Raw genomic sequence first — 24,765 nt, 5'->3', positions numbered from 1 at the left:
CTGAAACAAGACGTATTTCAATTACTTGAATATTACATTTACACACAAGTTCCTGTTCTACGGATAACAAATTTTTAATTAAATTATTAAGCCTGGAACATTTAATATTATAAACCGTTTTTTATTATCGTTTTAAAAAATATTAATCACAATTGATTACTGATACAACAGTGATCTTCTAAATGAAGGAGTTTGGAATCGCGAGGAGCAGAATATATTCCAACAGTTCAATAGAGTAATTAATTTTACAATACCATTTCATTACGACAAATTAATGTCCATAACACCGTTGAAATCCCCGTTCAATCCCAGCTCAATGTACAGAAACAACAGACAAGTTATGGGAATAAATAAAGAATAAAATAATTGTATGATGTTATTTTGGTTTAGTACTTTAAGGTCTATTAATAACCTAATTGTGTCAACGATAATAAGACCATTTTTAAACACAGATTTAAATTTGAAAATAATTTATTGTTTGTTTTCTAAAACAAGATTAAAACTATTCGATACTACCATATTGATAGGAATTATTGTAAATTACTATTTATTGTGACTAGTCCATTTAGTCCATCCCAAGTGATTGAAGCTAATAAAAATATACAACTTCCGTATATTTTTCAGAGACATCAATTGCCGGTTCGGATTCACATAATGTCTGTAGTACTTTTGGATTATTTAATTCTGTATTGACTGATATTGTATCGTTGCCCATATCATCCGACATTATCTCATGATTATTATCATTCGTAAGCGATTTAAAAGAACATTGTTCGTTTCTCATTTTGTACACATCGAATGTTATTTCGCAATCGAAATCATCTCGGTTGTAATCGACTGGTAATTTTAAAACTACAGAAAGTTCTGAAAATATTTATATATATAGCCAAGCAGCTAATATACAACTTGAAATAAAACACTTTTATTGCATCATTTTTAATTGTGGTTGTTTATTCAGAAGAACAACACTCAAAGGCGAGTTGAAAATATACAATTTACCTTTTACTGATTCCCCACTGCAATCATTTTTTATCGCTCTAATAGCTTTCAAAAAACCTTTTTCAGTATCTTTCATAGGCAAAACGAATGAACACAATAAATGTTCTTCTTGCTTAGTACCTTCAGGTTTTGACTCCATACTTCAATAACAAATGTATCACAAAATTTTAAAACTTTGATAAAACCATTAAAAACCATATAAACCTTATACATACATTGCATATACATAATACCGTTGCTATAGTTTTAAAGTAATGAAACATACAGTGCAGATTAATTTTGAATATGATTAAAGAACGAACAATAAAATGTAAAATATCATATTATCATTTTATCATAGTCGTGGTAGATAAGCTAAAAAAATGTGCTATAAATTAACATAAAAAACAAGATATTAAAATGAAACAAGCTCATTGTGTAATTGTTCCATACCATTACTAAAAAACCTTGAAATAATGGTTTTATGTGAAAGTATCTTTTGACTTATGATTTTATTCTACAATATATAATGAAACTCAATTGTACTTTTAGTCATATGCAAGCTAGCAATAGGTATGACAACTAAAACCACTCTATTTGATTATAGTGATATATAATTCATTTTACATCTTACTTCTGACTGACATTTCATGAGCTTCAACTTTTATTATTTATATTTAACTTATATAATTATTTATCATTTTCACCAAAAAACTTTTTTTCAACATTTGTTTATTTTCTAAATAACATTGTACAAATTACACGTATGCTCATACGAAACTTATATTTTGCTAATACGTATCAATTGACGTAATGTTAGTGGATTAATCAACCAGGAACCGTTAAATGTTATCTTTTAGTAATTTTTTATTAGCACTTCCCGGCAGTATATCTGTCAACATACTTGGCCGAATACAGACCGCTTGTGTGTATTTGTTAAGCGTGTACTGGAAGGCAAGTCTTAGAACCAATCCGACCAAGTACTACCCGCCTTTGGAAATTTTAATATGATGATAAATAACAATAGCAGGTAACAAACCCATATCAGTAATTAAACAAGCTCAATTGTAGTATGTCAGAAGTAAAATTTGATAATTTAGTGTAATTGAAAAAAAAGTGTTTTGAGAGAGAGAGAGAGAGAGAGAGTAATTTTATACCTTTGCTATATATGCATAAACAAATTGTATTTATGTTTGTAGAATAAAATATTTGCCAAAATTCAAACTTTTATTTTGAATTACTTTTAAGTAAACAACATAAGCATACACAAAAATATACATACATTAGTAGAATAAAGTCAAAAATCAAATGTATAGTAATAAAATACGTAAAAATAGGTTTTTTAGTCAAGGCAACAACTTTCTTAAAAGCTTTTTGGGAAACGAAACGCTTGCAAAAAAATATATATTACTGCACATTTTTTTAACATAAAATCACGACGTAATGAAATGTTATTTTAACTACCGTTTTTTGCATTCTTTCTTGTTGTAAACACGGACTCAACTGACATCAATCATCTGTGTGCAAAAACTTGAATAAGCTTTTTCAGTTCACCTCTGTATCACTACTAACCATATATAAGGCACCATGCTGAATTACAGTTCAGATGGCTCTTAGTTGCTGTACAGTTACCTTGTTACAAGTTTATGCTTGATTCTTAGACTGTTACATCAAGTAATCCATCCTCATTATTTTTATTATGTTAAACTTACATTGTGTTTCAAATATAAACTCTGTATTTAACTCTACTTGGAATTTATCTACTGTTATTCAAACCTCAGTACTGCTGGCATATCACGCACAAAAAATGCATAAATTCACTGTACAACTCAATAGTCCTCGAAAAACATTTTCAGAAATAATCACAAATGGTAAAAGATGTTAATACAAAAAATGTGTTTGCGATGTATGTAACATTTCATTTACTTCCAACAGGCGAATTGCATATCACACACAAAAGTTTTCCTATAGGCTATAGGTTTGTGGACCATCAATAACAAGTTATGAATAAACCCCCCAAACTACAGTTTAGTTGCCCTCCCTAACAATTTTGTAGAACAACTAAGTTCAATTTGTCAGAATCAGATAACCACTCAAGGTAAGAACATTTAAAGATTATTAATAGTTAATAAAAATAAATAAGTTTATTAAGTCATTTCTTAACGTGGTTGCAAATATCCCGAAAGGGTGATGAATCATAGTAAATCATGTACTTCTGTAATATTTTCTTATTCGGGTGATGGAGAACTACTACCTCCGTACACAGTATATAAAGCATAACAAATGTATACACCTTGGGTTGTTGGTGATCCCAAAAATTCCAGATATAATAGAAGTAAGTCTGGGGAGTTTGATTCGATTTGTTTCGAAGATTGGCTTCTTAAAATAGTCCTCAAGGCAGAATTTCCAAAACTTCCATTACAGTCAATGAATAGTATAAAAGAAAATCAAAGTAATAATATCCAAAAATGTGGTATTAATCCTTTAAATAGAGAAAGTGTATTAAATTGTTTACCAAATTATAGTGAAGAAATTAAAGTTTTAAATTGTTTGTTTATTTGAACATTTGTACAAAAAAAATAGTTATCGCCAATTGGCGTCGTTGTAAATTTTATTTTGAAGATTGCGTACGCACCGCAGTAGGTGCTACTGAAATATGATACGCAGCGAACGTGTTAATTAATTATAAATAAAAAAAAAATTTGAATATTATTTTTGTCTTCAGGAAAGTAGTCATTACAAAGCTACGACAATAGCATATTAAGCTAACAAAATAATAATTTAATATGAAAATATGAAGTGTGAATACAAATTCAAAAACAAACAATATTAGAAAAAATTCCTTTTTTGTACAGTTGACTTAAGGACTGTTTAAGCTTGTAGTAAAGACCCTAGCCCAATTAATCTTACAGACTACTTGACGTATTGTTTTAACGGCTGTACAGTCGTCGCCAGATAGATGCGACCGCAGTTATTAACAGTTATTGTGTACCAAATAATAATATCACAACAATATCCGTTTTAAAGTTTTAATTGTTGGCTTGTTGATCTTTCGGTAAATAACATCACACAATAATAATAATGATAGTAAATAACAATACTCACACGCCGCAGAACAGCAAAATTGAAGTGGCTGGTCATGGCTGCTACCCAAATCCTTTAACAAAAAAATAATAATAATAATAAACGCACTAAGACTATGTGAGACACGAATTATATAACTTGACTCTAATTAAACACTAGAATAATATTACAAACTGGCCTCGTGACAAACGTAAAACGTGCACACGCTGAAAACTAAAGTTTACAAATCTAAACGATCCGACAAAACAACTAACAATGGTGTGTCCCTTAACTATAGTAGGTAGCCGGTAGTGTGTTTACTGTTTTGTGAGTACTGAGCTGTGTGTGAGTGTGTGTGTGTGTGTGCGACGAGCGATAACTGATAAGGCGTGTGCGAGCGGCGGCAGGGAGGTTCGAACAATGCGGCGACGCCCAAGGAGATTCCAATAACGTGGCGGCGGTAATCGGTTAAAGAGCGGGAAATTTAAAACTCGTCGTCAACAAGACGGATGCAATAAACGTTTTGGTCAACACACCGTCGGTGGTGTGTATTTGTAAATGGACGACAATAAAACGTAAATGGTTAGAAAAGGTTCGCCGGATTTGTTACCAGCCATTTTATTAGTTAAATACTACCACAACTGAGCGAGTTATTTTCAGTCTGCTTAAACATGTAGAGATGAAAAACATTTTTAAATCGCTTTCAAGGATGCTGTGGTAGTCCAAAAATTAAATTAACTACCAAAATAAAGTTCTAGTTATTAAACTAATAATTACACATCACACAGTTTAACCTTTAAATTAAGATTTTGTAAAAAAATTGCCTATACTTTACTCCTTAAAATAGGGCGGTGCGACACCCTCTTAAGTATTAAAGCTTTAAGTTAGGAAATATTTAACTATAAACTGGCGGGCATAGGGAGTTGTTTTATACGGTGAAAGATTTACTAACTTTAGCCTTTAATATTTAAGAAAATTATACTTTTGTTCAATATACCTAATATTGATATTTTATAATTAAAAATGTTATAATAATCAATAATAATAATAAATATAAATATTTAACTAATAACATTATAGCATTGCCACCCACCACCTATTGTTATACACACGGAAATATGCAAATTTTGCAAGTAGCTATAACTTTAGAACTAGATGAGTCCGCCTAATTCCGACTTCAGATTCGTAATCAGCGAAAAAAAACACTAATATGACAAAACAAATTTGTAAAAAAAGGGTGTCCAGTAAAGTGCATATTTTATACCTTGTACTTTTTTTGTTTTATTTAAAAGTGTCGGAAAAAGTTATTATCGCGTTTGATAGTTTAGGCGACCAACTTACAACACGGATAAACTGGAATTTTATAAAAAAAAAAAAAGCAACGACGATTTTCACGTTTAAATAACTGTTAAATAATAATAATATACCTGAGAAAATATATTTAAAAAATAATAATTTAACAGCGACTACAACTCGAAACGACGCGTTTTATTTTTAACGCGATGACTTTGAGACAACCTATGCGACGGTGACGAATGAATATTAAATTACTGGGTGAAAAAAACATCTTAAATATTTAAAAGCGAACCAATCAAACGTTAATATTAATATTATGTTTTATAACATGAAATAAGTATTGCAGTTGTCGCTTAAAACAATATACCGTTTAAAATATTAACAATTACCTATTACGCTGTAGAGCGGTTGTTGTACACACCAAACGACGGTAGCGTTCAAGGCGGCAGCAGCAGCAGCAGCATCCCGACGTCGGCATACTACGTTGTCCTGCCACAAAACCGCAGGAACGAAATGAAATGTCAACTCGAGGCAAACTCATAGGCGCTTGCCAAAATATGCCACAGCCACTGCGATGCCGACGTTTGTAATGATTTAATAGAATAATTAAAAATAAACGAAAAGTGGGGAGCGTAGCAGATGTTTCGCGTCGCCGAAGCACAATGGAGAAATGTGAATAAAATATTAGTGTCAGCCGCCGCCAAGCGCATACGCCACACACAGTTGGCCAGTTGTCCGACGGGACAATTCATGGCTACCAAAAAAAAACCATCCGGCATCTAGTACCTGCGTTCAGCCCGGACCCTTGCACACCGGAACACAATAAGAAAAATATAATAGGTACCCACCACATGTTCGTGGAATTTCAAACGCACCATGTGCAAGTACATTGTGCCCGCACAAAAAACTCTTATGGCTAGTGAGAATTAGTATAGTTGACAAATATATTTTTGCCGTAAATGGTAACACACAAATTATACCTAATACTCGTATGAAGTTGTCGATTCGCTCTAACTAGCCGACGTGGGACACACTAAACAGACAAAGCCAATGGCCAGTACATTCCTAATCCTTTTGGGACTTTGCCACAGCCACTGGACTGACCCACACTATAAAATGACTACTTGATAACCAGCCAGTATCTCCTAATAGGGTCATTAGTCAATAGTATGGACTATATTTAACTATGATCAAAGGTGGATTAGTGGCTATATCTGTAATATTGAACATTGGGGGTTAAGGACTATATCATATTCTATAGTAACCAGACGTACTCCTGTTTGATGCATTGTCCTAGTGTATTTAACAATAGTGTCAAGTATATGAAATTTTACTTTTTTTTTAAAACGATTACGGTTTAATACATGTTTATGATTTTTTATAATTTGATGATTATTCGTTTATATTTTATGATTCGATCTAATGCATATTAATATATAATGCTGGTTTTTACAAACTCTGATGAAAATTGAAATAAAATCTTTAGAACTTTAACATACTAAGTTACTAAAAGCAATTAATAGATCTCAAAAATATATTTGACTTTTTTATTATGTTTAAATTAAAAATACAATTAGAATTACATTTTGATCATGAAGGAAGCATGTTATTTTTGTTAAATTTAAATGTTATGTTTTTATATTATGAAATTGCATATGTTATTAAAGTTAAACACGTAGGAAGCATATTAATGAAGTTTTGTACTTATAATTTAAATTTTATACTTGGTATTTTTACCTTTAAAAATTAATTTAAATATATATATACATACTTTTAAAAAATTATATACAAGAATATTTCTTATATTTTCAATCCATTAAGTTACAAAGTATTTTCATCATAAAGTCATACACCTAATAAGTTAGCATTATAATGAAATTATTTTTTCAATTAATTACTAGCTTTAATTACTAGCTATTTGTGAGTGAATTTTAGTACACGAAACTTAAAGTTTCACAAAACGAAATGGCAAGTTAAGGCAAGAGTTAAACATGATGACATGGTAGTCAACTTGTTAATTCGCTTTCTGGGGTTGCTGTGTGCTTTTTCGAATTGAAATTTGAAATGGAGTATAAACTTTATGGGTCAGCCGTGATTGTAAAAAGTAATTATTATTTTTTTTGGCAGCTGCTCTTCCATAAAACAATTTTTCAACAATATTACTCAATCAAGTAGTAGTTGCTAATTTAAAGGAAAGGGGTCCCAAAGATCAGGCCCTGTTTAAAATGTGCAGTGGACCTTACGAATATTTACACTTGAGAAATGAGTAGGTTTATATTAAGATATTTATCAATTTTATATAGGGCCAATTTTAATTTTTCTCTCAAGTAATCTGGAAACTGGATTAATTATACATTTGGTTCAATAACATTCAAAACATTTCTTATATGGATTTCTAGAAATAACATAATAACATTTTTTCATAGGTATTCTGTTGATTTTTGTCCAGATCGTTGTTTTATGATAGTCAAATAATTGTTTTAAATAAACAGTCAGATAAACGCTAAATATATTATATTGAATTAATACTGTAATTTGAAAACTAGGTAGTTATAATATTAAAATATTAAAAAGAGTAGGAAATAGTGCGGAGCCTCTTCCTATTCGGCCTATGTTAAAATATAGACGTGCAGTTGGAAAAAATCCTGACCATAAAGCCTGCTAAAGATTTACTGTAAATATTATTATACACATTTAAAGTGTAATTAAAATAAAAGATTTTACATATTTAAAAGTGTTGGGTACATTAAACCAGTTAGCTTCGATGCGGTGTAGAGAAGGTATTGTTTTTACAATGTTGTGTTTGATTTCATTCTTTATATTTTGTTACATTATTGTTTTTTTTTGTAAAATATGAGTTGTTTATTACTTGCTATGACTCATTTGAAGACAATTTTTTTTTAGAAAAATCCATATTTGGCATTAAAATGTACGAGAAATAGTATTTGGGAGCAAAAACTAAACAGACGGTTTTTTATTCTTTTAGAAATTCATTAACTATTAAATTTGCGATTGCTTTCAGTGGAAGTGATGTACTTAGTATGAAACTGCCGACGTGTCAATCGAAAACTACGATTATTGCAGTTAGTTACCCATTTAGTTGTCCTAAAAATTACCATTTATTATTAAACTAACGATGATGCTTAAGAATAATGAATTTAGTTATTTTTCTGTACATTGTATAACAAATTTTGAGCTATTGTGAGTTTTTCTTTTTTTAATTTGTATACATTTTTCTTTTAAGTATTTAAAAATATCAATCTTTCAAATTCATTCATTCATGAAGCATGAGATCCTATACAGGCTACAGCGCACAAAGTATCCTTTGCGAACACCTGCAGATTCCTTTTTGGAAGGTAGTTTTATCCAACGGGCTTCTATTTGTACAGTCTTCGACTGTCCCCTCCAGATACCTACCTACATTCCAACGATTAGCTCCTTGGGAACTCATAGAATAAACTATTTATTTGGGATGTACATATAATATTGATAGTAATTGTGCAGAGGTTTAAAGGAGACTCAATTCGTCTACTTAATTAAAGAGATCATTAAATTATAAGGTTTTTGGTGGGTTGTAACATATGATAAAAAAAAAATTAAATTAATATAAAAGGAATTTAGAATTGTTACGGACCACATATTAAACCATTGTATTATTAATTATTGTAAGGTAATTTTAGCTAAAAATGGATAAAAGTCATAAAAAACTTTAGATTTTAATTATAATTATTTCAGATTTTAAAAAATATAAGTACCTAATTTGTGGTGTCTATGATCTTCTTAACTTCGCGTCTAGCAAAAGTACTTTATAAAAAAAAGTACATTATTATAAAAATTGTATTGAACATTTAATGTCAAGATAAAAATATATATTCAACAAGCATTTGTTTAAAATATTTAACTGTTCAAATAATTCTAAGTACAATTTTGAAAAAAATGCTTAAACTTTTACTTTAAACTAATTTTTAGATAAAATGTAATAAAAAATATATGTATTTAATTTACTCATTTTAATATTTGGTTTACATATTATTAATACTAATGTAATTTAAACGATAAAATATTTAAAAAAAAAAGATAAAATTCAATATACCGTAATACAGTAATACAATGTCCGAGTTTTTGGAAAAATCTTTTTTAACAGAAAAACAAATCAGTTATGGGTTTTTAATAAAAATATGTTACTATTTGGTGCATCATATTACTACAGAAGTTGATTAAAAATACAACAGTGATATGTAAGTTATAATAATATATTAGCTTTGATGTAAAGCTAAAAAACAACTGTTTTTTTAACACATAAATATCTGACTGTTTAACTAATGAGTTAGTATGATTGATATTAATTTTTGTATAAAACTGTCATTAAAAAAATATTTGTTATTTTTATTATTGTATAATGGTTTTCATTTTAAGCAATTTTGAATGGGAGTCGACGCCAAAAGATCCATTAAAGCTTCATAGCCTTCATCATCACGTAGCAAAAAACAGTAATAATACAGTATAAAATATTGTTTCTTAAAGTATTACAATTTTCTTAATGAACAAAAAATGTAAAACTGAAAACAAAAATTGGAAGAAATTAAAAAAAAATAAAATAATAATAATAATAACTATGAGCGAAGTTTGCATTTTTTGTCCATGTACTATAGGTACCTATTTGATGTTATCGTAAACACCATACAAAATGATCCCTTATTAAATATTCATTTATGAGCGTTACAATAAAATTTCCCTTTTTTTTCACATTTTAATTGTAACAGAGGTACAGAGATTTTCGGGAGGTCATTTGTCCCACAAAATATTTGATAAAAAATATTGCCACCAGTAAAATTAATATTAAACAATACTAGTACTAATAACAGTTTGTCACCAAAAGCATTAGTCCGATTAATATGTTATCCCAACCTAACCTAACCAATAAAAATATAAACGTACTTAATGAAAAGTAAGAATATAAAATTTAAAAAAAAAACACTTGCTCTTGCACATATATATTATATATGTGTGTGTGCATTTAATTTGAAGTACTCGTAAAACGATTTTTTCAAATAAATTCCATTTTATTTTATTTAGAGAGACATAGCGAGTATACAATTATTAATTTTTTTAATTTTTTTTAAGGCTTATTATGTTTATATAGTAAGCAAAATTGTCTTCAAAATCCATACTTCACTACTACTTGAGTTTTACCATACCTAATAAAAAATAATTTTTATTACAACTTTTTTTTACATATAATAGATATGGATTAGACCCATATTCAGTCTAATTTTCAGCTCTTAAATCTTAAAATTGCGCCTAAACAAATGTTAGGAAAAATATTGTTTTGATTGTATATATATTGTATGTTGTCTAAATATTGGTTCGAATGAAAATAACTCCTTAACTACGACCGTTGTGTTGATTTATTCACATACCAACCTTTAATCAATAAACAAACATATATGATCAGTATAACATATTCGTTGTTGTAAGTTAATTTATACTTTGAATTTGCACTTTTTTTGTACAGTTTGTATTGGCATTCGTTCGCTGAAATTAACATTGTTCTTTTACACATTCGTAACTCACGTTGTTAATGCACCATTATGAACGCCGAATTTAACACGGAATTGTTAATTTCTCTAGTAGAATATAGACCTATCTTATGGGACAAGGCCCATATCTTTTATAAAGATAAAACAGGAGCAAAGAAAGCCTGGAGAGAAGTCTGTACAGAGTTGAATTCGGATTTTGCGAAATTACAAGATGAAGACAAAAATAGATTTAGTAAGTTATATTGAATTTAATTATAATTTCGAATACGGAGTGATTCGAAAAAATATAAGGCACTCATTCTCTTTTAAAATAATTGTAATTTTGTAGTTTTTCTTTTTGAAGATACATTGGTTTAATACAACATGATATAATATTCCACTTTTAGCTCTTAACTTTTAAATCTTCAATTAAAACGGTAACGTAGGTATTAGCGAGTATGGTAACACACGGACGCGGATTGTCGCCATTCGATTTTAGTACCTCAAAGGTTTTTTTTTATAGTTTTCTTTGTTTACTTACCTATCCATAGTAAATAAATAATTGGAATTATTTCTAGCTTAGATGCATAACAGAGAAGGTATCGTTTTGTTAAAGATCTGGTTTTTTTTAAATAATAAAAAACAAATTCAATTTAATTTGTAGAAGAATTGCAATATTTTCCTTAACTTCCTATGATGACATATACGAACGTAAAATAGCATCCACTTGAATGTGCCAATGAATGTGTTTGAAAAAAGAGGAAACTACCAAACTCATAATAGTTAAAGTATTATGAAATTAGATTTTTTGTTTTTTGTCATTGCAGTTAAAGAAGTAATGAAAAAATGGAGCAGCGTACGAGACAACTTTTTACAATTTTGTAAAAAAGAAAATGAAAACAAACAAAATTATGCTGGGGGTTCTATAAAAAGGAAGTACGTTTACGGCGATCAACTGAAGTTTTTGAAAACATTTTTCACTTCAAGGGATCTAGAAGATAATATTGCAAAAGACGGAGGTAGGGAAAAAGTATACACTTCAAGGGATGTAGAGACAAATATTGCAAAAGACGAAGACAGGAAAAAATTATACACTTCAAGGGATGTAGAAGCAAATATTGCAAAAGACGAAGATAGGGAAAAAGATAGGTCGGAAACCGAAGGTGACATTGACACACAGATCGCAACAAAGGCTCAAACCAGAAGTGCTGGCCAGAATTTGGGTTGTCCTACCAAAAAACGTCAGAAGTCCGAGACATCAGAGCTGAAGGCGTTGAAAGCCACAGAAGATGCTCAGCGAAACAGAATCTCATATTTCATGAACAGTGTGATGCCAACGTTGGAAAAGTTTGATGAACACGAAGTCCTGAAGTTCCAAACAGGGGTGTTACATCAAATCACACAAATACATGAACAAAGACGAAGATGCTCTAACCCTCCTTCAGATCCTCAGCCTGCGACATCAACACAACCCCAAATTTGCGTTTTGCCCCCGCAAAACTTCCAGTACTATCAAAATTTTGGGTATCCCACCAGTTCAAATTCCATTGTAATGTTGAATCGACCTATGGAAACCAACCCAATCTACTTTATACCTTAACACCACAATTGATTTTTCGACCCTGAGGCCAATTTTTTCACTTAACGAGTTTATATTGTAAGATGTCACATAAAGCAACTTAAAATATTATCAGTACTTTTGTTATTTATAAATTGTTAATAAATATTTTGTATATTGTTTTGAATAAATAAATAATAATCATATTTGTTATTTTCCGGTGTTTTCAATCAATAAACGAGTAGTAAATAAAACAAAACTTATTTTACTCACCTTGCAGTGTCACAGCTAACGTGATAAAATTCACAACTAACATCAATAGTAGATAGTAAGAACATATGAATAAAATACCTTCGCAACTGATGGAGCTACAATGGAGCATAATCTCATAAGAAACCTCTAATCGAATCAAACCTAGTTGAAACTTGAAATAGAAAGATATATTTATGAATTATGTATATTCGTTTAATTGTTTTCCAAAAATAAAATAATAATACTCAATTTAATTAATACGTAGTACGGTTTGTTTTTGTTTTCTATTTATTATATAATTACATTTTGGACGAAAGTAATAATATTAGAGTATTATTGTCATAGGTGTAACTAGGTCTCTAAACTAAGAGAAGATAGAGTCCCAGTTGTTTATTTTTCAAAATACTTCAGAGCACCTCCCCCTCCCCTCTAGCGTGAACAAGTATCATAAAACCGTTATATATATATATATTTTACTACTGAAAAAATAATATTAAAAAATATATAAATTAGAAATTTTTCTACGACTAAAATTTTCTTGCTACAAGAAACTAATTTAAACCTAAAAATATGCCTACTCAGAATAATTGTGTAAACGTTCTGCATCTATTGTTTTCACTTCGTAAGTAGTATTTTCTTGATAAATAATAAATATATTATTGTGTTTAATGCTATATGCGTATCCATAACAAATTGGCACAGTAGAAAAATTATTCATTATTGTGTACATGTATTTACTAACAACGGTTGCAGCAAGTTACATAAATAAAAACTTAGTAACATTTTAATAATTTTTAAAACTTTAAAAACTTAAAACTTTTATCAATACTTTTTTAGTCATTTTTTTCTTCGTTTGTTCGGTTTCGACTTGCCTCGGCCACTTCTTGTATTGCACTTCTTCGCCTTTCTCTTGCGCTTTCTATTCGAAGAACGCGACCGTTTTGTGGCGGTGGTGCGCGTCGACAATTTCGTCGATGGTCCATCCTCGGTGTCGCATTCCGAGCACGAGCATTGATACGAACTGAACGATTCGCAGGACGAGGAAATCACCACGTCCAAGTGTTCCATGTAACCGCTGTCGCACATCGGCGGTTCGACCACCACTTGGAAACTTTCGGCCAAGTCCCGGTCGTAGGTGAGTGGCACGAAAGCGAACTTGATGTCACTGGGTCCGCGGAGAGCAGTCGTCGCCCTGTCGCCGGTGGACGATAAAGGCGACAGGCCACCAGACGGCGCGGTCACCGCCGGATTCGTTGTCCGCGTGTCCGCCGTGTTGTCGCCCGAGCTGCGGCCGTCGCCACCGTCGACCGGAGATGTCGGGCCGTGGGCCGTTGCCGATGGTGGCGTGTTCGGACCCGGCTGGTCGACGGAACAGCGGTCGTCCGCGTGTCTCTCACCGCCACCGTTGTCGTTGTCGTTGTCCACATGCGGCGAGTCCGGCCGCATGATCGTCGTCCGCAAGACCGACTCGATCTGCGCGACGAGCACGTCACCGACCACACAGCGCTGGCCGAAAAATATAGGGCTGCCCGTGCCCATCTTACAGAACCGCCGGCCGGAAAATATTGGGCTGGACTTGCGTCTGCCGGAACTAATCCCGGCGTCCGACATAGTACTGGGTGTACTTAACAGTAACAGCGGGAAGACCCGCTATTTTTGCTGAAACGAATGACAGACCAGCAGCAGTTGTAGACTACTAATAACCGATTGTTTACACAATTGTAACCAACATATACTAACCACAACGTCATTGACCGGCGTGTCAATTGGCCAGAGTCTAAAGATGTTAAACAACAACCAACATACCTAATTTGAAAAATTAAAAAAAAAACTTTTCCCCAGAAAAAGGTAGACATTTTTTGCTTATTTCTCTGTTTCCACAAAGCTTTTAATACTTAAGCCCTAAAAAATTAAACTAAAAAGTTAGATCTAATGTTGGAGCTTCAACATATACAAATTACAATTTTATTAAAAGTTCTGTAGTCAAACATTTTTTTTGTACTAAGTAAAAACCCTCCGAAAATAGTGGGAAATAATACTTATTGGCTATAAAACTGTATTCCCTACTATGCCATTATATTAACAAACAATAACTAAAAACCCTTGAAGAACCCTTTAACGTACACAAGAAGTCGCTTCTTTGAGTATTGAAAGTATTCTCAGATGAGAACGACAACAAAAGTATTTAGAAAATCAAAATCTAAAAATTGATCATAGTGTCAAAACTGAAGATAGTCTTCTTACATCACACTGTTATTGCTCTGAGGCGTAAACTGAAAGTGTTGTAACAACTATGCCTTGGTGGACTGGATATATATTTATATATTTTCTAAGTAGTACAGGTGTATTGGCAAAAAAAAACCGATAAAATATTTCTTATTATTAGTTTTTCTTTTTATAATAAGTATTAAATAGATGAAAATAAATCCATTAAAATTTTTAAGTTCTTAAAATAATTGAATTATAATTGTAAAACTATTCTTAAACTATTTCTTATTATTTATGTTTTAGAAGTTTTACGACATTATCACATCCGTCATGAATTTCTAATTCAATATATACAGTGAACCTAACCTGGGTTTTTAAAGAAGTTGATTAGGCTCTTCATTATTTTCCTTTACAGGACAAAGAATGTAATTTTGTACTCGTTGGGATGTTAATTAGGAAACAAACCCTTTGGGATTCAAAAGATGAATAATTTATTTGATGGGTATTGCGATTTTGGAAAAATAATACAAAATGTAGATATTTTAGCTACAGAAGCACTAATATTTATGTTAGTAACAGTCAATGATAAGTGAAAATGGTCAATAAAGTATTTTTTTACAGACAAAATCACATGCCAATATTCAAGTTGAGTTAACCAAAACCATCATTAATCTTTCAATAAAATCTGGTATTCGAGTATAGAGTTTGTCATTCAATGGTAAATTGATTCTAATTTTTCTTTATTTTCATATTTTTGATGTAAAATTATTAGTGATATCGATGATTTGGTACCTTACTTTTTACACGATAACAAAAATAAAAAATAAAATTCCTAGTAGACAAACGATACGTAGACGAATCAATAACTACGCCATATTGAAATTATTATACTACTTCTCACCTCTCGGTGTTATTATTTATTATGCACATGTGCTCTATTACATGTCTGTATTAAACAGTTTTTAAAATGACAAAAAAAAAAATTGTTTTTTGTTATAATAAGCATACAAAATTATTTGTATTTTCTATACCCAATGACAAAACCTTAAGAAAGAAGTGGTTGGTGGCTCTAAAAATAAGAAAAAGGTCTGAGTTTTCAACTAACAACACTGTGTGTGGTTTGAGAGTGACTACCCAATCTACTCTTGACCTTTCTGATTATTTATGTTCTTGCTGGAATTATAAGTAGGTACCTACTTATAGGGAAAATAACCAAGATAAGCTTAAAGTAAGGAAAAATCCAAATTTTAAAGAGACGCATTTAAATATTATAGTATAAGTACATGTATTTTTTAACTATAATTAGATGTTCTTAGGGGTAATTTGTCAAGCAGCAGGATTAAATCATCACCCATCAGTACCAATTTGTCTGCAGGGCGGCGCGTGAAACTTACCCTTTTGTTGCACCGACCAACTTTGAAAATTAAATGTTGTTTTTTTCTATCAAAATTTCATATACTATAGTTTTAAATATAGAAACAAGAAGATTTCATTTTAATTCACTTATTTTTTTTTAATTTGTAAAAAAATGGTGGTTAGTATCAGTGACCTCCATGCAGTTAATTACATACTTGATTATTGTTTGCATTGCCGTGGGTATTGACTGAAATAATAGATAAATGCACCGACAATTAAACATTTTTATTTTTCAGCGTTTTAACAATACATTTTTATAAATAAAAACATTTATTATATAAGTATAAAAATGTCCGCGTACTCTTACGGGTACGTAGTGCTTGCACACGGTAAGGATTATATAATTTGTAACCTTACTTATAGCAAGCCAAGTCTAGCCTTTGGTCACATGGGAGATTTGAATTAAAGTTTTAACTCCAATAAATCCAATAAAAAACAACAAAATCGATGAACGGCTAATAGTAGCCGAAATTAAAAAAAAAAATCTACGATAGGTAATATTCGTCTCCAGGTTTCAGTTTACCGTAATAAAGGTTCTTACACAGTTTGAATTTAAAACAAAAACTTTTTAAAGGCTTTTTCCCTTTTTTTTTTTCTGGCGAGTTTATGGGCTCTCTCTACCGTCTCTCTGGACGCTAAATTTTCCCTTTTTTTATTTTCCTTTGTAAAAGTGAAGTTTGACTACAGAAAATCGTATTATAGCACATATTATAATATGGTTATTTGTACGAAAATATTAGCTAGTAAAAATTGAATTTACGTTTGATACCAGGGTAATTCCTTAGTCTACGTCATTTCACATAAGGAAGAGATAGTAAACACGGTCGCCATCTGGTATTGGCTAGTAAAGTATTTGCTAGTCAATAATTGCAGTCGCGAGGCAACTGTTTCACTGTCTCGATCCAATGTTATCCCGATGTTGTCATATCAACAAACAGCAACACAAACATTTACCAAATGCTCTCAGTCCTCGGCTTATAAATCTTCTAGCTCGTTTCCACGTGGTTGGCATAAAATGCGAAGAAAATAATTGTATTGTTTGCATAGTTCATGACAGAAATCATGAAGATACACTGACGACTAAACGTAAATATTAATTTTTTTATAGGAATTATAAAAAAAAAACTAGAGTAGAACATTCGTTGGCCTTAACCTTTTGGGCGTTACGAACTATAGTTTTCAGAATAATGTAGTGAAGATTTAATTTGAACTGTTATAGCACCTGCATCGAAATGAATTTTTTTTCAAAAAAAAGAAGTCGGGATTTTACTTTGCAGGCTTTAAAATAGGTCAAATTAAATGGTATTGGAGTCGCTATGTTCAAATTTGACATCGGTTTTCCATTTTAGATGTTGAGATTAGGGGCTCAGAAGATGTGGATGTAATTTACAATTTTTTTTCAAAATCTTAAAATTGTTTTCCTTATTTGGTACACTTAATTTGTGTTCCTTTAACAGATCATATACTAATTTTTAAGTTTGTAAGCCCATAACAGTCTTCAAATTTCACATTTATAATGTTTGTCCCTTTTTGAGTGTTTTTTTAACGTTATAAGGTGACTTATATGTAGGCATGGCCGTTTTTCGGCCAGATCGTACCTTTCCCTTTTACACAAAAAATAAAATCTAATTCAAATTAGTCAATTCATTAAGTGCAATTAAGTATAAGTAGCCTTTTCCAAAACTATTTATCAACACTTTTTGAAATTTTTGGGAAAATAAGAATTGTTAAATAAATTGTTTAAAAATGTTTAAAACAACTACAGGTATAACATTGAATTATTTTTAATTGTTATATTTTTATACTTTATATTATTATTTCCACTTGGCTTAAAGTTTTCAAATTTTGAACATAGTCTTTTTTGGCAAAAAAGTAAATCGGTGGAAAAGAGAAAGGTACAGTTTTGGTCCGTATATGTTAGACCTATTTTCAGACTTAGATGTTGGAACTCTAATATATTATATATACCTACACGTTTGACTTAATAAAATATTCTTATTTCTATATTATAACTAATAATTACTTATATATTATTATAATAATATAGAATAGGTTTATTAATAATTGCTTACAAAGCGACATCCACGTTGTTTTGACATGATTGATCATTGGGCGACATCGTTCTAATAGTTCTAACTCTACAAAGGCGATAATATTGCAAATGGTCGTTTATATATAACACAATAATAATTATTACTATTAAGTTTGCTATGGGCACTAATTACACAGAGTACATATTCATAATTATCATGTTCTGGTAGTGTTTTGAATAAGTCTTTTGTATACTGAAGTTGAGTTAATGTTTTCCCATTGTTTTTTAATTAGATTATTGTGTTACTTTGAGAATTAATGAGTTTAGAAAGTAATCTGTTAATTTTTAAGTTAAATGTCTTCTTTCTGGTATTGTTGCGTTTGCTATAAAGTCAGATATATCTATTTTACCAGGTACTAACACATTGTTGTCACTGTACCTACTCCCTACAAGTTGATATTCCTGTTACCTGTGTTTAAGGCTAAGCCTATAGATTTACGTTATGAACAATTTGTTTGCATTAGTATAATGATACATTTTTGGGCATAATTTAAATTCACGATACAATCTATTTGGTCGAGTTTTTCGGAAGTAAAATATTGTTCTTTTGTCAGTTACAGTCATATAATGGAATTTTGGTTTAATATGTACACATCCGTTTGATTCACATACGTACATACATAATATACTTTTTCAGGTGTAGTTATAGAACTTGAGATCTGAAAATTAGACTTAAGGTAGATCTAGTGTTGAGGGTATATGAGCGCTAAATTCAATTTTTTTTTTTAGATTTTAAATCAGATTTAAAACGTACAGTTTGTTAGGATACAATATATAAGTGTACATTAAGCAACCTAACAGTGTGTGAACGTAAATTGTGTTTTTGAAAATTAAGTGTAGAGCTATACTTAATATTTTTTCATATTATAATTTATACAGGAGTAAATGGTACATACTTATAGGAAACCAGAGGGAATAGGTGGAAATTTTGCACGTCAAAAGCTGTCAATAAACAGTTTTATAGGGTTGAAAATGTGTAAAGAGAGAGTGGCAATTGGTGATTGCTTATATTTATATATTACATAAATAACTTAAATATATTACAGTTTTCTTTTTTGGGTGCTTATATATAACACATTATTGCCTCGGATGAAGGAATCGCCAAATTTATTTTTAAGCTCGCCGTTGACGTATTCTTCAGTCTGTTCTAGTGCAATATTCATGTAACCATCGATGCAAGCCATCACACCTAGACACAGTTAAAAAATACTAATAAGTAATCTTTTTTAAAAATTCCACAGAAAAATACTAAAATTATATTTGTTTTTTGTGTACATTGGTTATGAGTTTGATGATTGTAAAATTTTTGTCTGTCAACATTTGTTTTAGGTAGATTTACATAAATCTATTATCTTACAATAGATTATCTATATTTTTTTATAAGTTTAATATCGTAAAACGTGAATTCATTGAATCCGTTAAAATACCTCTGTAATCAACTCCGCTGTTGAGTTTAACGACGACTGGTCGACCGTGAATTTGCTGAATAAAAGCTGTCAGGGCTTCTTTCCGGCTCATATTTATGAAATAGGTTTAACTGTAGGTTTAAGAATGTGACTACTGACTACACACTTAACTTTTTCAACAGTTTTCTTACATCGACTCGAGTAAATAATGTTTGTGTGGAGATAGCCCTAAAAGTTATCAGCCCCGTAACCATTGATAAGAAATTTGTTACCGCAATGGTTCCCAACGGTCGTCCCGTGGTAACCTCGGCCGGAGGTACTGACGATAAAATAAAAATTGTGTTATCTTTTGGAAGAACTCTTATCTCTTATCATTTTTTGGAAAAACTGCCCCTGATTCCTACCCAGCTCTGATAACAAATACTGTAATTCTGTAAATATTGAAGTTAGGTAGTAGGTATATTTTTTCAAATACGTATTCGGTGTCTGTTTCCGAAGATAAAAAATCGTTATGATGGACGATTAATTTTGTTTTAGACTTACTAACACAATCATTCACATTATTATGGTAATACTTATTCAAATTAACAATTAAAGTACAAAATAAACGTTTATAACAATACCAATAATATGTATTAGGTACATTTAGAAACACCAAAAGTAAGTACCTAAATAATGTTTATTTTTAATGATCTTTCATAGAATGTTTTAGAGCGATTTTAAATATGCATTCAAATATCAAAGTGTTTTCTTAGTAATGTCTTACGATTTGACAAATACTATAATATAAATTCCCTGATGTATAATAAAAACCTAAACTTTACTAGTAAGTACTTTTTTCAGATTAAAATAATTTTATACCGTATACGCAAATAAATAACATCTTTAATTTTAATAAAAAAAGAGCTCAATAAATTAACTGTTACATATTGTTTCGAACAATAACTAGTAAATTTGATGGTTTCCCAAATATCAGGATTTGTCTGTGTATAAAATATAACATCTCTATTATAACTAACACAAACATTACTTTTAGCTAAATCATGAAAATTCCTTCATTCGGTACAATTGTCACAGTACTCTTCTTGGTGTATTTATGTAATCTCTTCTATTCAATATGGATAATGGTACAACCACCTAGATGTACAGAAGAAGGTTTATGTTTGAAGTCATTTTTGTTGCGAAAACCTAATTTAGAAGTTTGTACTATGGTCAAAGTTTCAGTTAAAAATATTTTTTCTTTTTTAATTGATTTTTGCTCTTAGTTACATATATTTGTTTCATCTCGATCAAATCCACATGGATCCGAAGTGATATATCTAAATAGTTATCCTATACTGAATTATGATGAGCCCTATGAAAGGTAAGTAGTTGATTAACATATTTTTGACTCTAATATATTACACATAACTGAATAATAAAACTGCACGTTTTATTTTATGGAATAATAGAAAGATTGATGTTAAACTTCCAAAATCGACTACAAAAAATGGCACATTATATGCACATGTATTTCTAAGCAATACCAAAGATGCTCCGTTTTCAGGAGACTTATGGTCACATTTCTTATCCAATCACGAAACAGTCTACACAGTAGTGCCAATGTCGGTGTACAAAATTTCTAAGTATAAAGTTTTTCAATTGCTCAACAATGATGAAAATAACCAAAAACGTTTAGAAAAACCAGTGACTCACATTAAGGCCGTAATGCCTGTAAGCATGATGTCTGAACCGCTAATGTTGTCTCAGGTTCATACGCCTAGTGATATTTATCAACACATAAGGTACAGGCCTATTTTAATAACAAATTCAAGTTGAAATTTCTTTTTTTTAAAACTGCTTAAAATATTTTTAAAAAAAGTAGTTATATTGCATGTTCTGATGTTTTTTTTTATCTTTGTTATAGGCGCTATCGTCAACGTCAAGAATATTTACCAATATTTTTACATAATTGTCTTCAAGATCGATCATACAACGTAACAAACATTGATAGAAAAAACTCTTCGGTTCCAGTATTGTTACGTTATCTACCTATAAGTTATGCAGAATTAAGGTAAATAAACAAGTCTTGGAAAATGTTTAAAAAAAATTAAATTTTAGTTTTCAAATGTTTTACAATTATAAAATAATACATTCTTTTAATTAAGTAAATACTTAATGAAGTAGCTCTTCTAACAAACATTAATGGATCCTATGAGGAATCTATTCAGTTTTCCAATTATTTGTATACTTTAAGATAATTTAATTTGATTTATTATTTATATGATATTTATATTTTAGAATATTAACACAAACACAATTGGCAATGGGCACTATGAAACAATTTGGATTTAAAGACAAGGATATAGATGAGATTAAAGCTATTTTTGATACCAATCATTATTTGTTGTTAGTTTCGATTCTTGTTGCATTCGTACATGTAAGACAAAAATTGTACCATCACCTTAGGTCACCTTAGAAATAATAGGAGTTGCATAAAAAAAAATATAAATATTGTTTTTTTTAATAGCTTTGCGATATTAGTCAAAGCTTATTTCCTTTAGCATATCTGCTATAAAAAGTTGCCAACAATGTATAACAAAATGAAAAAATCTTTATAAATTCAGTACAAGCTTAGTTTTACTTAATACTGTATTGTTAAAAATGTTATATTACATTCTACGCAACTTTCCTATTATAAATTACCTTTACTTGCATTTCTTAACTATAATCTTTTTTTTCAGTTATTATTTGACTTTCTCGCATTTAAAAATGACATATCATTCTGGAGATCAAGAAAAACCATGGCCGGATTATCTTCTCGCCTTGTTTTATGGCGTGCATTTAGTCAAACCATTGTACTTTTATATTTAATAGAAGAAAAAGCTTCTATGTTGATTATTGGTCCTACTGTAATCAGTTCAGTCATAGAAGTAATGAAACAAATTAAAAATATTCCAATATTGTTTTAATTTGCTAAACTAAAATAAATGTATAAAACCTCAACAAAAACTACATTGAATTAGCAAATTATAACCTAATCTAATATTTTTTTTTTCTAGATTTGGAAAGTATTTAAAATTATTCCGGTCGACTGGAAAAGACTGAGATTAAAACAAGTCACTCTTAATCGTGCTGAAGAAGACACTAGGAAATTTGATGCGGAATCAATGAAATATTTATTGTATGTTTTATATCCACTCTGTATTGGTGCAGCTGTTTACTCTTTAGTTTATGAACCACAAAAAAGGTAAAAACAAATATGAGAAATTCAAATTATTAAAATGGTGGGTGATCTGCTGCTCTAATATATATTTTATCTTGTTTATATTTTTGAAAACAATTGTCGTTTGTCGCGGGTTGGTAATTTTATTAACATTCAAATCTTCCCCAATTCAAATTATTCATTATAACAAGGCCAAGTTTTAAATATATAAAAAAAATGTTACTTACGTTATTTTCAACAGTGAAATTACCACTTTGATAATTTGTTCTTTCAATAAAAATTACATAGGATTCGAAAAGAAGTCTATATGTTAAACTATACTTGTTACAATGGTTGAGTAAGAAGCGCAAGTATAAAAAAAAAATTCACTGCACTACACTTTCCGTTCAACTCTTTAACGTTTATAATTGTAAGAACAATTGTTCTAAACTGGTTATCAACTGGTGAAAATATTCAGTAAATTATTTTATGAGTTTAAAATATAATAAAATAACTACATTACCGTGTCAAAAGTCATAATAACAGTCTAAAAGTTTAACGAGAATATTTGGTATATAAGAATATACTAAAAAAGGTAAATAATTGAAAATTCTTTAATATTGTAAAATAAGTTATTTAAAAAATGTATTATACAATATAAACAAAAATATTTTTAATAGGAAAACTACAATATTGCAACTTTTTTTTAGTGTCTAACGTAAAATTGATTGGGGTTATACATTTTAAATAAAATAAAAACAGTTTTTAATTTATTATGTTTTTAGCTTTTATTCGTGGTGTATTAAGAGCCTCGTAAATGGAGTTTATGCATTCGGTTTCCTGTTTATGCTGCCTCAGCTTTTTATTAACTACAGACTGAAATCTGTAGCCCATTTGCCATGGAAAACATTTATGTACAAGGTACAAAAAAAACGGAATTTAACACAAAATCTGTCACTTAATAAATATTTATTTCTTATTTTTGTTTTATAATTTTTCAGGCATTCAACACCTTCATTGATGACTTATTTGCTTTTATCATTCCTATGCCAACTGCTCATCGATTAGCGTGTTTTAGGGATGACATAGTGTTTCTTATTTATATTTACCAAAGATGGTAATTTTCAATCGTTTGCGTTTTGTAAGTCTAGTTACTTATTATTTTTTTTATATTTCTAGGCTTTATCCGGTGGACCTCAATCGATTAGATGAAGATGTTGAAGTCACTGAACCTGTTACAGACACAACTAAAGATAAAACTATGTAAAAAAATGTAGTTATTAATTTAGCCTTTCATTCTTATTTTTTAAAAGTGATTTTTGTAAAGCTTTATCAAAACTATATATTTACATTTTAAACTTCACGAATGTACTCTAATAAAAACAGAGTACATAATTTTTTATTTTAACTGAATAAAATCACACACGGTGCCTAGACAGAAGTATTAAATTTTTTTTTTAAATATGAATAAGCAAAGGTGTATGATTTAATTGTGTTAAAAACTAAAGTATTATTATATATTTGAAATATAAAAAACATTGTTGATAAATAATATTATATTAAAAATAAGCCTGTACCTGAAGACTAACATACTATTTTATTATTGTTTTACATATTATAGCTCATATATAACTGGCTTTTGTGTTTTTATAAATTATGTTATTGAAATTAATTTGTTTATTTATTTATCTACAAAAGGTTCAAGATACACAGTGCATGATGTATGTATTTATTTTAATTGGTTATTAAAACTAAAAATTAAAAAAATTCAGACATAATTTGGTTTTTTTTTT

At 29.8% G+C, this 24,765-nt stretch overlaps 3 protein-coding genes across 5 annotated transcripts; 2 read left to right on the top strand and 1 right to left on the bottom strand.

Annotated features, from left to right (window-relative positions):
* The first annotated feature begins 8,556 nt into the window (after window positions 1–8,556).
* On the top strand, window positions 8,557–12,541 carry LOC126839753 (uncharacterized). Its single transcript, XM_050575160.1, has 3 exons — window positions 8,557–8,693; window positions 10,853–11,109; window positions 11,684–12,541. Exons 2-3 carry the CDS (start codon window positions 10,929–10,931, stop codon window positions 12,454–12,456), a joined length of 954 nt encoding a protein of 317 aa, XP_050431117.1. The 5' UTR covers window positions 8,557–8,693; window positions 10,853–10,928; the 3' UTR covers window positions 12,457–12,541.
* A 6,835-nt stretch (window positions 12,542–19,376) lies between these two features.
* Window positions 19,377–20,019, bottom strand: LOC126839674 (U6 snRNA-associated Sm-like protein LSm6). The gene is made up of 2 exons (XM_050575081.1): window positions 19,810–20,019; window positions 19,377–19,571 (listed from the first exon to the last, which is right to left on the bottom strand). The coding sequence occupies exons 1-2, from the start codon at window positions 19,898–19,900 to the stop codon at window positions 19,423–19,425; spliced, it is 240 nt and encodes a 79-aa protein (XP_050431038.1). The 5' UTR covers window positions 19,901–20,019; the 3' UTR covers window positions 19,377–19,422.
* Window positions 20,020–20,209: 190 nt separating this feature from the next.
* LOC126839605 (lipid scramblase CLPTM1L-like) lies at window positions 20,210–24,572 on the top strand. Of its 3 annotated transcripts, none has more exons than XM_050574999.1 (11): window positions 20,210–20,356; window positions 20,825–20,987; window positions 21,054–21,151; window positions 21,240–21,572; window positions 21,695–21,841; window positions 22,069–22,207; window positions 22,512–22,700; window positions 22,830–23,017; window positions 23,758–23,893; window positions 23,974–24,089; window positions 24,152–24,572. In XM_050574999.1, the coding sequence occupies exons 2-11, from the start codon at window positions 20,832–20,834 to the stop codon at window positions 24,237–24,239; spliced, it is 1,590 nt and encodes a 529-aa protein (XP_050430956.1). In that variant the 5' UTR covers window positions 20,210–20,356; window positions 20,825–20,831; the 3' UTR covers window positions 24,240–24,572. The 3 variants fall into 3 exon arrangements, with proteins under 3 accessions (XP_050430956.1, XP_050430955.1, XP_050430957.1); XM_050574998.1 differs by having other exon boundaries at window positions 20,210–20,448; window positions 24,152–24,571; XM_050575000.1 differs by lacking the exon at window positions 20,210–20,356 and adding an exon at window positions 20,596–20,614.
* The last annotated feature ends 193 nt before the right edge of the window (window positions 24,573–24,765 follow it).

The sequence above is a fragment of the Adelges cooleyi genome, unplaced genomic scaffold (genome assembly GCF_023614345.1).
Source record: "Adelges cooleyi isolate 19-005CV unplaced genomic scaffold, UGA_ACOO_1.1 ACOO_flye_CR_arks_rails_tigmint_CR_PRNA_307, whole genome shotgun sequence".
Classification (NCBI taxonomy): Eukaryota; Metazoa; Arthropoda; class Insecta; order Hemiptera; family Adelgidae; genus Adelges; species Adelges cooleyi.
Note: the sequence above shows the minus strand (reverse complement) of the source record. Positions and strands in the feature narration are given on the sequence as shown.